This window comes from Oncorhynchus gorbuscha, linkage group LG12, assembly GCF_021184085.1.
Source record: "Oncorhynchus gorbuscha isolate QuinsamMale2020 ecotype Even-year linkage group LG12, OgorEven_v1.0, whole genome shotgun sequence".
Lineage (NCBI taxonomy): Eukaryota > Metazoa > Chordata > Actinopteri > Salmoniformes > Salmonidae > Oncorhynchus > Oncorhynchus gorbuscha.
The window spans coordinates 27,726,568-27,740,084 of record NC_060184.1 but is presented as its reverse complement, the minus strand read 5'-3'; the positions used below and the strand labels follow the sequence as shown (position 1 = coordinate 27,740,084).

The 13,517-nt window shown below is 46.9% G+C and overlaps 1 protein-coding gene across 1 annotated transcript in view; it reads right to left on the bottom strand.

Annotated features, from left to right (window-relative positions):
• Positions 1–12,689, bottom strand: part of ptchd4 (patched domain containing 4) — a 58,371-nt gene extending 45,682 nt beyond the window's left edge. Inside the window, exons 1-2 of the mRNA XM_046290927.1 lie at positions 12,194–12,689; positions 9,124–9,604 (exon numbers count right to left, since the gene is read on the bottom strand). Of these exons, the coding sequence (XP_046146883.1) occupies positions 9,124–9,604; positions 12,194–12,619 (907 nt within the window). The 5' untranslated portion in view covers positions 12,620–12,689. The remainder of the gene's footprint in view (positions 1–9,123; positions 9,605–12,193) is intronic.
• Positions 12,690–13,517: the final 828 nt, after the last annotated feature.

Here is a 13,517-nt window from a genome sequence, read left to right as displayed (position 1 = left end):
TCGTGAAAAAAAGCACTGTCGTTGCACCAATGTACCTAACCATGAACATTAATGCCTTTCTTAAAATCAATACACAATACACAAGTATATATTTTTAAACCTTCATATTTAGTTAAAATAAATTAATGTTAGCAGGCAATATTAACTAGGGAAATTGTGTTACTTCTCTTGTGTTCTGTGCAAGCAGAGTCAGGTTATATGCAGCAGTTTGGGCCGCCTGGCTCGTAGCGAACTGTGTGAAGACCATTTCTTTCTAACAAAGACCGTAATTAATTTGCCAGAATTTTACATAATTATGACATAACATTGAAGGTTGTGCAATGTAACAGCAATATTTAGACTTAGGGATGCCACCTGTTCGATAAAATATGGAATGGTTCCGTATTTCACTGAATGAATAAACGCTTTGTTTTCGAAATGATAGTTTCCGGAATTGACCATATTAATGACGTAAGGCTCGTATTTCTGTGTGTTTATTATATTCTAATTAAGTCTATGATTTGATAGAGCAGTCTAACTGAGTGGTGGTAGGCAGCAGCAGGCTCGTAAGCATTCATTCAAACTGCACTTTCCTACGTTTGCCAGCAGCTCTTCGCTGTGCTTGCAGCACAGCGCTGTTAATGACTTCAAGCCTATCAACTATAAATATATACTGTATATATATATATATGTATATGTAAATACCAACCGATTAATCAGTATCTGCTTTTTTTGGTCCTCCAATAATCGGTATCGTTGTTGAAAAAATCATAATGGGTCGACCTCTAGCCTCCCCTATATCCGTCACTTCCTGATATTTCTTCCCTGTGTCTGCATTGATGTTGTTTTGCTCCCCCTTTTCAGACGCTGTTCTTGTTTTGTTATATGTCCGTTTATCCATTAAATCTTCACTCCTTGTACTTGCTTCTCGTCTCCCAGTGTCTGTCCTCACAGAATGCAGACACCAATATTGGAAGCATCAGGGAGTTTTTTTGGGGGGGGGGGTGACGTCGGGTCCGGACGCTGCTGCCGAAGGAACCGGGGGTGCCTCAGCTGGCTTGTTGGACTTCCATGCCTTAGCTGGCTCGAGAGTTTATCTTGCCTCGGTTGGCTTGGCAGGCTCCCATCCCATGTCATACCTCAGCCGGCTTTTCGGGCTTCCACGCCTCAGACAGCTCATCAGGCGCCCCTAGAGGGGGGGAACTGTCACGCCTGCTCCCGCTCCCCTTACGCACAACTGTCATCATCGTCTCCCAGCGTCTGTCCTCACAATAATATACTGTATGTGTGAAATTAGTTTGATCTATTATGGACCATTCTCTTGCACCTGTCTTGGAACAGGGGCATTGGAAAAAAATATGTCTTTGCACTTAAATTGTCATGTTTTGTCATTTATTATCATGTCTTGTCCCTGTGCTCCCCATTCTATTCGTTTCCCTCTGCTGGTCTTATTAGGTTCTTTCCCTCTTTCTATCCCTCTCTCTCCCCCTCCCTCTCTCACTCTCTCGCTCTCTCTTCTCTATATCGTTCCGTTCCTGCTCCCAGCTGTTCCTATTCCCCTAATCATCATTTAGCCTTCCCACACCTGTTCCCGATCCTTTTCCCTGATTAGAGTCCCTATTTCTCTCCTTGTTATTCGTTTCTGTCCTGTCGGTTCCTTGTTTAGAATTCACCGTGCTGTGATTGTGTATCGCCCTGTCGTGTCGTGTTTTCCTCAGATGCTGCGTGGTGAGCAGGTGTCTGAGTCTGTCTGGTTCAAGTGCCTTCCCGAGGCAACCGGCTGTTCACCTGCTGTTCAAGATCGAGTCTCCAGTTTGTCCTCGTCATTTCGAGTGAAAGTTGTGTTTTTTTGATTGTATTTACTTTACTGGATTAAAGACTCTGTTTTCGCCAAGTCGCTTTTGGGTCCTCTTTCACCTGCATGACAGAAGGAACCGACCAAGGAATGGACCCAGCGACTTCAGACGCTCGTTACACTGCCGTCGAGATCCAAGGAGCCATGCTCGGCAGACACGAGCAGGAATTGTCTGCTGCTCGCCATGCCGTGGAGAACCTGGCCGCTCAGGTTTCCGACCTCTCTGGACAGTTCCAGAGTCTACGTCTCGTGCCACCTGTTACTTCCTGGCCTGCCGAGCCTCCAGAACCTAGGGTTAATAACCCACCTTGCTACTCCGGGCAGCCCACTGAGTGCCGCTCCTTTCTCACGCAGTGTGAGATTGTGTTCTCTCTCCAACCCAACACATACTCTAGAGAGAGAGCTCGGGTTGCTTACGTCATTTCACTCCTTACTGGCCGGGCTCGAGAATGGGGCACAGCTATCTGGGAGGCAAGGGCTGATTGCTCTAACAAGTTCCAGAACTTTAAAGAGGAGATGATTCGGGTTTTTGACCGTTCAGTTTTTGGTAGGGAGGCTTCTAGGGCCCTGGCTTCCTTATGCCAAGGTGAACGGTCCATAACGGATTATTCTATTGAGTTTCGCACTCTTGCTGCCTCTAGTGAGTGGAACGAGCCGGCGCTGCTCGCTCGTTTTCTGGAGGGACTCCACGCAGTGGTTAAGGATGAGATTCTCTCCCGGGAGGTTCCTTCAGATGTGGACTCTTTGATTGCTCTCGCCATCCGCATAGAACGACGGGTAGATCTTCGTCACCGGGCTCGTGGAAGAGAGCTCGCATCAACGGTGTTTCCCTGCTCCGCATCGCACCCATCTCCCTCCTCTGGCTCAGAGACTGAGCCCATGCAGCTGGGAGGGATTCGCATCTCGACTAAGGAGAGGGAACGGAGGATCACCAACCGCCTGTGCCTCTATTGCGGAGTTGCTGGACATTTTGTTAATTCATGTCCAGTAAAAGCCAGAGCTCATCTGTAAGCGGAGGGCTACAGGTGAGCGCAACTACTCAAGTCTCTCCATCAAAATCCTGTACTACTTTGTCGGTCCATCTACGCTGGACCGGTTCGGTGCTACATGTAGTGCCTTGATAGACTCTGGGGCTGAGGGTTGTTTCATGGACGAAGCATGGGTTCGGAAACATGACATTCCTTTCAGAGAGTTAGAGAAGCCTACGCCCATGTTCGCCTTAGATGGTAGTCATCTTCCCAGTATCAGATTTGAGACACTACCTTTAACCCTCACAGTATCTGGTAACCACAGTGAGACTATTTCTTTTTTGATTTTCCGTTCACCGTTTACACCTGTTGTTTTGGGTCATCCCTGGCTAGTATGTCATAATCCTTCTATTAATTGGTCTAGTAATTCTATCCTATCCTGGAACGTTTCTTGTCATGTGAAGTGTTTAATGTCTGCCATCCCTCCCGTTTCTTCTGTCCCTACTTCTCAGGAGGAACCTGGCGATTTGACAGGAGTGCCGGAGGAATATCATGATCTGCGCACGGTCTTCAGTCGGTCCCGAGCCAACTCCCTTCCTCCTCACCGGTCGTATGATTGTAGTATTGATCTCCTTCCGGGGACCACTCCTCCTCGGGGTAGACTATACTCTCTGTCGGCTCCCGAACGTAAGGCTCTCGAGGATTATTTGTCTGTGTCTCTTGACGCCGGTACCATAGTGCCTTCTTCCTCTCCGGCCGGGGCGGGGTTCTTTTTGTTAAGAAGAAGGACGGTACTCTGCGCCCTGCGTGGATTATCGAGGGCTGAATGACATAACGGTTAAGAATCGTTATCCGCTTCCCCTTATGTCATCAGCCTTCGAGATTCTGCAGGGAGCCAGGTGCTTTACTAAGTTGGACCTTCGTAACGCTTACCATCTCGTGCGCATCAGAGAGGGGGACGAGTGGAAAACGGCGTTTAACACTCCGTTAGGGCATTTTGAGTACCGGGTTCTGCCGTTCGGTCTCGCCAATGCGCCAGCTGTTTTTCAGGCATTAGTTAATGATGTTCTGAGAGACATGCTGAACATCTTTGTTTTTGTCTATCTTGACGATATCCTGATTTTTTCTCCGTCACTCGAGATTCATGTTCAGCACGTTCGACGTGTCCTACAGCGCCTTTTAGAGAATTGTCTCTACGTAAAGGCTGAGAAGTGCTCTTTTCATGTCTCCTCCGTTACTTTTCTCGGTTCCGTTATTTCCGCTGAAGGCATTCAGATGGACTCCGCTAAGGTCCAAGCTGTCAGTGATTGGCCCGTTCCAAGGTCACGTGTCGAGTTGCAGCGCTTTTTAGGTTTCGCTAATTTCTATCGGCGTTTCATTCGTAATTTCGGTCAAGTTGCTGCCCCTCTCACAGCTCTTACTTCTGTCAAGACGTGTTTTAAGTGGTCCGGTTCCGCCCAGGGAGCTTTTGATCTTCTAAAAGAACGTTTTACGTCCGCTCCTATCCTCGTTACTCCTGACGTCACTAGACAATTCATTGTCGAGGTTGACGCTTCAGAGGTAGGCGTGGGAGCCATTCTATCCCAGCGCTTCCAGTCTGACGATAAGGTTCATCCTTGCGCTTATTTTTCTCATCGCCTGTCGCCATCTGAGCGCAACTATGATGTGGGTAACCGTGAACTGCTCGCCATCCGCTTAGCCCTAGGCGAATGGCGACAGTGGTTGGAGGGGGCGACCGTTCCTTTTGTCGTTTGGACAGACCATAAGAACCTTGAGTACATCCGTTCTGCCAAACGACTTAATGCCCGTCAAGCTCGTTGGGCGTTGTTTTTCGCTCGTTTCGAGTTTGTGATTTCTTACCGTCCGGGTAGCAAGAACACCAAGCCTGATGCCTTATCCCGTCTGTTTAGTTCTTCTGTGGCTTCTACTGATCCCGAGGGGATTCTTCCTTATGGGCGTGTTGTCGGGTTAACAGTCTGGGGAATTGAAAGACAGGTTAAGCAAGCACTCACGCACACTGCGTCGCCGCGCGCTTGTCCTAGTAACCTCCTTTTCGTTCCTGTTTCCACTCGTCTGGCTGTTCTTCAGTGGGCTCACTCTGCCAAGTTAGCTGGTCATCCCGGTGTTCGAGGCACTCTTGCGTCTATTCGCCAGCGCTTTTGGTGGCCGACTCAGGAGCGTGACACGCGCCGTTTCGTGGCTGCTTGTTCGGACTGCGCGCAGACTAAGTCGGGTAACTCTCCTCCTGCCGGTCGTCTCAGACCGCTCCCCATTCCTTCTCGACCATGGTCTCACATCGCCCTAGACTTCATTACCGGTCTGCCTTTGTCTGCGGGGAAGACTGTGATTCTTACGGTTGTCGATAGGTTCTCTAAGGCGGCACATTTCATTCCCCTCGCTAAACTTCCTTCCGCTAAGGAGACGGCACAAATCATTATCGAGAATGTATTCAGAATTCATGGCCTTCCGTTAGACGCCGTTTCAGACAGAGGCCCGCAATTCACGTCACAGTTTTGGAGGGAGTTCTGTCGTTTGATTGGTGCGTCCGTCAGTCTCTCTTCCGGGTTTCATCCCCAGTCTAACGGTCAAGCAGAGAGGGCCAATCAGACGATTGGTCGCATACTACGCAGCCTTTCTTTCAGAAACCCTGCGTCTTGGGCAGAACAGCTCCCCTGGGCAGAATACGCTCACAATTCGCTTCCTTCGTCTGCTACCGGGTTATCTCCGTTTCAGAGTAGTCTGGGTTACCAGCCTCCTCTGTTCTCATCCCAGCTTGCCGAGTCCAGCGTTCCCTCCGCTCAAGCGTTTGTCCAACGTTGTGAGCGCACCTGGAGGAGGGTGAGGTCTGCACTTTGCCGTTACAGGGCACAGACTGTGAGAGCCGCCAATAAACGCAGGATTAAGAGTCCAAGGTATTGTTGCGGCCAGAGAGTGTGGCTTTCCACTCGCAACCTTCCTCTTACGACAGCTTCTCGTAAGTTGACTCCGCGGTTCATTGGTCCGTTCCGTGTCTCCCAGGTCGTCAATCCTGTCGCTGTGCGACTGCTTCTTCCGCGACATCTTCGTCGCGTCCATCCTGTCTTCCATGTCTCCTGTGTCAAGCCCTTTCTTCGCACTCCCGTTCGTCTTCCCTCCCCCCTCCCGTCCTTGTCGAGAGCGCACCTATTTACAAGGTACATAAGATCATGGACATGCGTTCTCGGGGACGGGGTCACCAATACTTAGTGGATTGGGAGGGTTACGGTCCTGAGGAGAGGAGTTGGGTTCCGTCTCGGGACGTGCTGGACCGTTCACTCATTGATGATTTCCTCCGTTGCCGCCAGGATTCCTCCTCGAGTGCGCCAGGAGGCGCTCGGTGAGTGGGGGGTACTGTCATGTTTTGTCATTTATTATCATGTCTTGTCCCTGTGCTCCCCATTCTATTCGTTTCCCTCTGCTGGTCTTATTAGGTTCTTTCCCTCTTTCTATCCCTCTCTCTCCCCTCCCTCTCTCACTCTCTCGCTCTCTCTTCTCTCTATCGTTCCGTTCCTGCTCCCAGCTGTTCCTATTCCCCTAATCATCATTTAGCCTTCCCACACCTGTTCCCGATCCTTTTCCCTGATTAGAGTCCCTATTTCTCTCCTTGTTATTCGTTTCTGTCCTGTCGGTTCCTTGTTTAGAATTCACCGTGCTGTGATTGTGTATCGCCCTGTCGTGTCGTGTTTTCCTCAGATGCTGCGTGGTGAGCAGGTGTCTGAGTCTGTCTGGTTCAAGTGCCTTCCCGAGGCAACCGGCTGTTCACCTGCTGTTCAAGATCGAGTCTCCAGTTTGTCCTCGTCATTTCGAGTGAAAGTTGTGTTTTTTTGATTGTATTTACTTTACTGGATTAAAGACTCTGTTTTCGCCAAGTCGCTTTTGGGTCCTCTTTCACCTGCATGACATAAATAGCAAAATGGAGGACCTTTTCCCTTGGTTCATTTTCATGCCAGCCAGGTAGGCTATACTCCTGTTGTAAATCAAAGCAATATGCTTAATATTAGGAAAGTTCATAAAAAAAATACAGTAGGTCTAGCCTATACAAGCTGATGGGATCCTCCTCTTTTTAATAGAGGCCATCACTGTTTTCTCATGCAATTGCATAGACTATAGAAATGTTGCGCAACATGAGCTCATGAGCTCTCAGGAAGTGTTTGAATTGATTTTGGAAAACATTTGCATCGCTATCAGAATGATTAGAGGGACAATAGAGTGCTGAGTACCCGGCAGTTTACAGTTTGGTTGGCTACGAATGATCTTCAGCCGTATCAGAGCTTGAAGAAGCTTAGTTACCACGACTAAACAGTCATGTGGAATTTGACTACGGTCATGATTCGTGACTGCCAGTGTGGCAGTAATACAGTCACCATAACAGCCCTAGATACAAGTACTAGGTATAGGAATTTACTAAGGCCCAGTTTATCCAGGGTGGTGTTCAGTAGTCATGAAACGGGAGAAATGACATTGAAATGGAGTGAAACTCCCACAAAGGCCACTGTGCCTGCCTGTAGAACCATTCTGTTTAGCATACACACAGCGTCAACATATTTGAATTTGCTCCATTAAAAAAAAAACATTCTTGATATGATTTATGTTCTAGGATTGTGAGTCAACTCTTTCTGGAAGATAAAAAATTCCATATTTTCCAACACAGAGGAATCATTAGAAGAACTGCAGAAAGTAAGTACTCATTTACAGTGCAGTAAATTAAATAGTGTGTGGGTGAGGTACAGCATACAGTAGGTGAGGTCGATATCCACAGCTCATTTGGAGCAGAGAGATAGAATGGGAGGCAGTGCCCTGCCAATGTGTCTGTGTCATGTATGTTTCATTAGTCCTGGTACAAAGCCCCCTCCCTGTTTTCCCCCAGCTACCCAGGGGGAGGAGAACTGACAAGCTCAGCGCTACAGTAATTGGCTTCACTAAGATGACATCCCAGATATACATAGTTGGGGAAAGACATGAAAAGGTGCACTGATGTTAAGACTCTGTCCGGCTGTCTCATCTTACGGTTGCGTGGTGAGTGTTAACTGCCAACCTGTAGGTTTTATCCCAGTCCAAAAAGTATTGTTGAATGGTTGAGGTCTGACTTTCTCTAGAAGAAAGTGAAATTGGTTCATGTACAATTTGTCAGATGATTTAATATTACAGAATTAAAAGATAATTTTGGACTTTGAGCCTGTTGATAATTATGTTTTATTCATTTTGAGGATAACTACAGGATGGACTCAAGTACAGTCTTTACACTATAGTGTCATCCCAGGAGGTGGGTGGTGGACATCTGTCGTCTCGGAGGACCTGTCACATGTATTTAAGTTCCTCCCTGCCTATGTTCGTCCTCCTCCATTCCTCCCTGACTCTGTCTCCTTCCCTGGTGAGACACAACCGAGGTCACCAAGATGCCTTTGCCTCCTGCTTCTTACTTAGAGTAGTCTCAGCCTGCAGGGCTTGACTGACCTCTGAACCTTTCAGACTGGGAAAATAGGTTATAAGGCAGAAGCCACGTACACAGGAGATCTCCTCGTGATACTGTGGCTTAGAACTGTTTGAGTAGAAATTAGAGGACATCTCTGTTGGGAAATGTTTATACCCTCCACCGACAATGGGACAATTATGATAGTGATGTTTGTAGATGTAACGGGTTTGAACTGTTGAGATTTGTTGTTCTTGAATGTATTTTCCTCTCTGCAAGTCCCAGGTTTGCCTCGTTGTAATTAAGGACGTAGGACAGGTATAAATGCTTGTCTATTTCATTCAGGGGACCCCCCTACTACAGTATGTGCAGGCTGGGATTCCTTGGGAGGACGGGTGTGGCGACTGTGGCCTAAACCAAAGTGATGACAATGGATTGTGAGTATGTTTATGGCAAGGTTGCCCCTAACCACTGGTACCGTTCCCCTTCTCCCATGGCATGCGTCCCTAGGTATGCATTTTGTGCGTTGGCCAGAAAGGATAAGAATATTGATTAAAACGTAATACATTGATTGATGATTGAATGCCTAAGTGCTGATGAAAGTAATTGTACGGAGTGCTAGGAGCTGAAGATGGTGTCCATGAGAAGCTTTATGATTGTTTAGGAAATATCAAGCTTGTTATACTGTCCTGAAGGATGTGCTGTAAGACACACACATATGCAGGCACACAAACACTTGCAAATTTACAACACACTACAACAACAAACCGAAAACAATCAGCGTAGCACAGGGCGCTCCTCGTTGAGGAAGCCCACAACAGCCAATTACCCTAATCCCCTCCCCAATAGGCAATATGGCCACTGCTGATAAGGCTAAGCAGCTTCACACTCACCCATGGAGAAGAATGGGATCCCCAGCAGCGTGGAGTTAAACTTCCCGTCGGAGATGAAGAAGATACCAGCGGAGGTCACGTTGGCGATGGCTATTGTGAGCACACCCAGCAGACCCAGGAAGGGCTTTCCCCTCAGGCAGTCCCTCATTGAGCTGGAGATGGTGGCCGCCAGCAGAAGGAGCACTAGGCTGACCAGCACCTCCCCTTTGGCCAGCACTCCCGTCTGGTGGAAGTCCCTCCACAGGCTGAAGGAGGTGAGAGACTGGATGTGCAGGTCCTCGCTGAGCGTGGACAGGCGTGTGATGAGGGTGCAGAAGGCATTCTCCCACTTCTCTGCAATGACGTCCTGCACCACGGGGCCATGGTTGCGAAGGTAGTAGGTGATCTGGATGGCCCGGGCAAACTTCACCTGCTGGTCTCGGCTGTTGGGCGAGAAGGCCACTCCACCCAGCTGGTGGCCGATGAAGGACACACGACCATCCTGGGGGAGGGAGCACAGCAGACAGGTTACTATCAGACACACTGAGAGAGGGATCTCAAGTCCCTACAGAGCATAGCTGGAGATATGCTGTTTGGTTTCTGTTACCTGATATTAGCAACAGCTGTAATTTGTAGTTCATTGTGGATTATGGTTAAATATTGTAAATGATTTGAAAACAATGACCCACCAATCAACCATTACAATATGCATGAGTTCCCATATTTGATACATTTTACGTTAAGATAAATGCTATATCATGCTTACCAAGCAATAGTAAATGTATGCTATGGCAAACTATTCCCATTATTTCTACTATAGTAAGTTGAACTGTGTATCTTGGATTCATGCTTGAGAATGTCCCATTACTACGGCTACTAAAGAATCAGACGACATGCACTGTACTGTATGATTACTTAAACACTGTTGAATAAAACATGCATTAAACCAATCACTGGCTTCCTAGTTGTTTTTAGACGGGCATATTGTAGGTGTCCTATTAGATCGGAGCTCCACTAGTATAAGCGACGCAGTGACAATAATTCTCCCAGAAGGTGACTGATATGTGGAGATGAGCTATATGACACCACTTGACTGCCCTCCAGAGAAGATGGATCTCTTGGACAAGTGGATGAACAACTAACTTGTCAGTCAATAGTGAAACGATGCAAATGTAATAATGCATTGTTTGTTCATTTCAGACAAGGGCCCTAGCTGGCCTGATTTGATCTGTTTGCAGCTATTGCACTGTACTGTAGCCTACTGTACTGCACAGACAATAAAGAATCTCTTCAATGCAATGTTTTATGTTGAAGTGTAACGTCAGCAAGTGTGGGATTCCATGGGTTATTGGAATTAAATATCACTTACACTGTCAGCACAATAGGGAATTGCATGATATCATTGCCATTTATTCCCTATCATTATCATGTAAATGAAATATTCAGTAACACTGGGCCTGAACATTCATAGTATCAACCCTACACCACAAGGACTCCTCATACAAGCAGAAGCCATGAAATTCTGACATACCATTCAGGGATTTAACATTAGTAGCACAGTGCTGTGGCTTGGGTTAGCATCAGACTAGTAAACCAATTAATAAAGCTACCAGCTGACATCAAAGCACTGAATGAAGAGCAAATAAAACGTGTCAAGACAATCTGCACAGACAGACGGGGAATATCAATGATGCAGGCGACACAACACGGCGAATGAATGGCGCTGTAGAAGTATCTGCCAAGATGGGTGGAAAAGAAGGTCAGTTTATTCTAACCTTAAAGCGGGAACTTGGGGGTTGGTGTCAAGGGGCGCACAAGGGCCAGAGCCATAGGGAATAAGGCAACTGCCTGCAATCAAAGTGAGTGAAGACAGTGGCCTTGGATGTAGAGTATAATGAACAGTGGTAGGATGTGCAATCTAGAAGTGATTTAGGGACAGCCTAGGTTGAATGAAAAGAGCAGGCCCAGTGCATTACTCACAGCTAGGCCTGGTGCAGGAGGATTAGCTACCTCCCACTAGAGATTCTCTTATTGGAGCATATATAACACTAGCTAGATTTGTGCCTTACAATTTAAGATACTCTGTGAAGCATAGACCTAATTTAGCACAGGACAGTTTTCAACTCAGTAATGAGCCATGTCACCCACTATAGTGAGTCTTACTCAAGGCAGATCATACACAATATTCTACTTTCCACACTCATTCATTACATGTGCTCAATGTGTCATGGTATTATCAACAGATCTGGTCACCTGTTGTAAAATTAGGCTACCTGTTGTAATTGTGTAACATCTGATTAAAACATTAACCTAATTTATAGCCTACTGTCTAAAATGACATGAGCAGAGGTAACCTAACAGCCTTGCTATACGTCTGCAGAGGGCTGCACCACAGCACACACTTAGGAGGCATAGCAACATCTTACAGGGGACGAGAGGATGCTAGTCGATCAGCAATGTCATTCTCTATGTGCAGGAGAGGGAGAACTACACTGCATCAAAATAAGAAGGGGGACATTCCCTCTATATTGGAGCAGTGCGGGGCCATGCAGCCAATTCACAACCTGCAGCTAACAACTAGCCTACATTGGCTGTTCAATCCATTCAGAGTATTTCCTTGCCTGCCTGCCTGATATACGAAGACATCCGCAGTCTACATAATAGGCTGAGTGAATACGACCACTGCTCATTGAGGAATGAATGCAGGCTTCAGAGAGTAGGTTATGGTCTCATTGTAGATACATTGTCCCACTGCTAATCCAGGTCATTCGGAGTTTGGGGTAGCAACGCACGTCGGTCATGTTCTCTTTAAGGGTAACTGTCACCACATACGATACTCAAATCGGTAATTGATGCCCGAGGCCGGAGGAAACATTGTAGACTATCGTGTTATAAAACTAAATCCTCGCGGTCTTACCTTCAATGTGGTATTTGGATAGGTCACGGGCACCTTTGAAAAAGTGTGATTCGATAGAATGGCTAAGCGGATATCTTCGAATATCGTAATTATATCATCCAAGAGGCATCGCTTATCCTGATGGCTCAGGACACAGAGATGAGCGAAAGTGTAATTGAATCCCTTGTAATTAACCCGCAAATCCAGCACCTGCTTGTGAACCTGCAGGACCTGGTCGGCTAGCTCCAGTATATTTCCCCCAGACTTGGCCAGCAGAATCAGTCTGCCATATCTGCCGGGGGTGTGCAGGTCGGAATACAGCTTGTTTTTTGACTGGTCGATGGGGAAAAGGCTGTTCGCAAGACTCCGCTCTACTTTCGCAAAGCTGTGTGTCGGGGCAACCAGTATCTCGATGTCCGTTTCGGGCTTGAATCTGCTCAGGACGGTAGATCCGAAAATGATGGTTAAGACTGCGGGAACGGTGAGGAAAAAAACCGGATGCCTACTAACAAATAAGCCCAGCCAGTAGAAAGAAGCTTTGAGCCCTCTGTGTATCATTTGCCGCAGCATCCTCCTCCAGATCCAGCTTGCAGATGCCCAGCTTCTTCCTATGAAGCACATGTGACATGAGGCTCGGTTGCCCAGTTTAGTCGATCCGAATGAGAATACACTACACCTATAAAAAGAGCACTGCAGCAATTTGCAACAAGAACTGTCATATACTTATCATCTCTGCTTTTTTGTTTCATTTCAAGCCATTCCCCTCCTTTTACTACCCGCGGACCAGTGACTATTCCTATTGCTCCTGCTGCAATAGCAGCAAGCCGCGGCCGTCTGATGTGCATGTGTTCCTAGTTCTAACTACACTATCGGTGGCGCCTGATTTATGTAGGCTACTTGACTGTAACCATGTGCTGGGATTAAGGGGGAAGACGGGGTAATGCTGATGGTGGGTTATTTTAGAAGCACACACAATAGCCATATGAGAGTCGTGAAATATTAACTGGTGGCACAATGGCCAAATGCACTTCCTGAAATCACTCCCACCTCATGAATGGGGAAACCATACAGTTGCGCGTAGATCTAATAGCCAGTAACCCAGGTTAGCCTCTTGAGAGAGGGAGACAGCGGGTCCTACACAGCCTTTCAAAGTCATGGAGAGTTTACTGATAAAGTACTTTTTGCACCCCAGGAGATTTATGCTTCAAAGTCAAGTAAAGACACACTAGATTGCCTCTCAATGCGACACTTGTTTACATATGCCACCCAACCTGGGACAATAGTGTCAGTGACATCATTGGGTTACAGTAGGCTAGCTCACTTTTATCTGTTGGGATTTAGTGACAAAGGGCCTCAAGTCATCGTCTGGGGTTACATTTCTACAGTAGCCTAGGTCCTACACCAATGTAGCATTTATATATTGTAAGTATTTGCGTTGTTGGGAATTTTTGATGCCTCGCAATAAGTATTGTCAATCGTCCGATGTAAAAAAAAAAATAATAATAATAATAAAAACTAG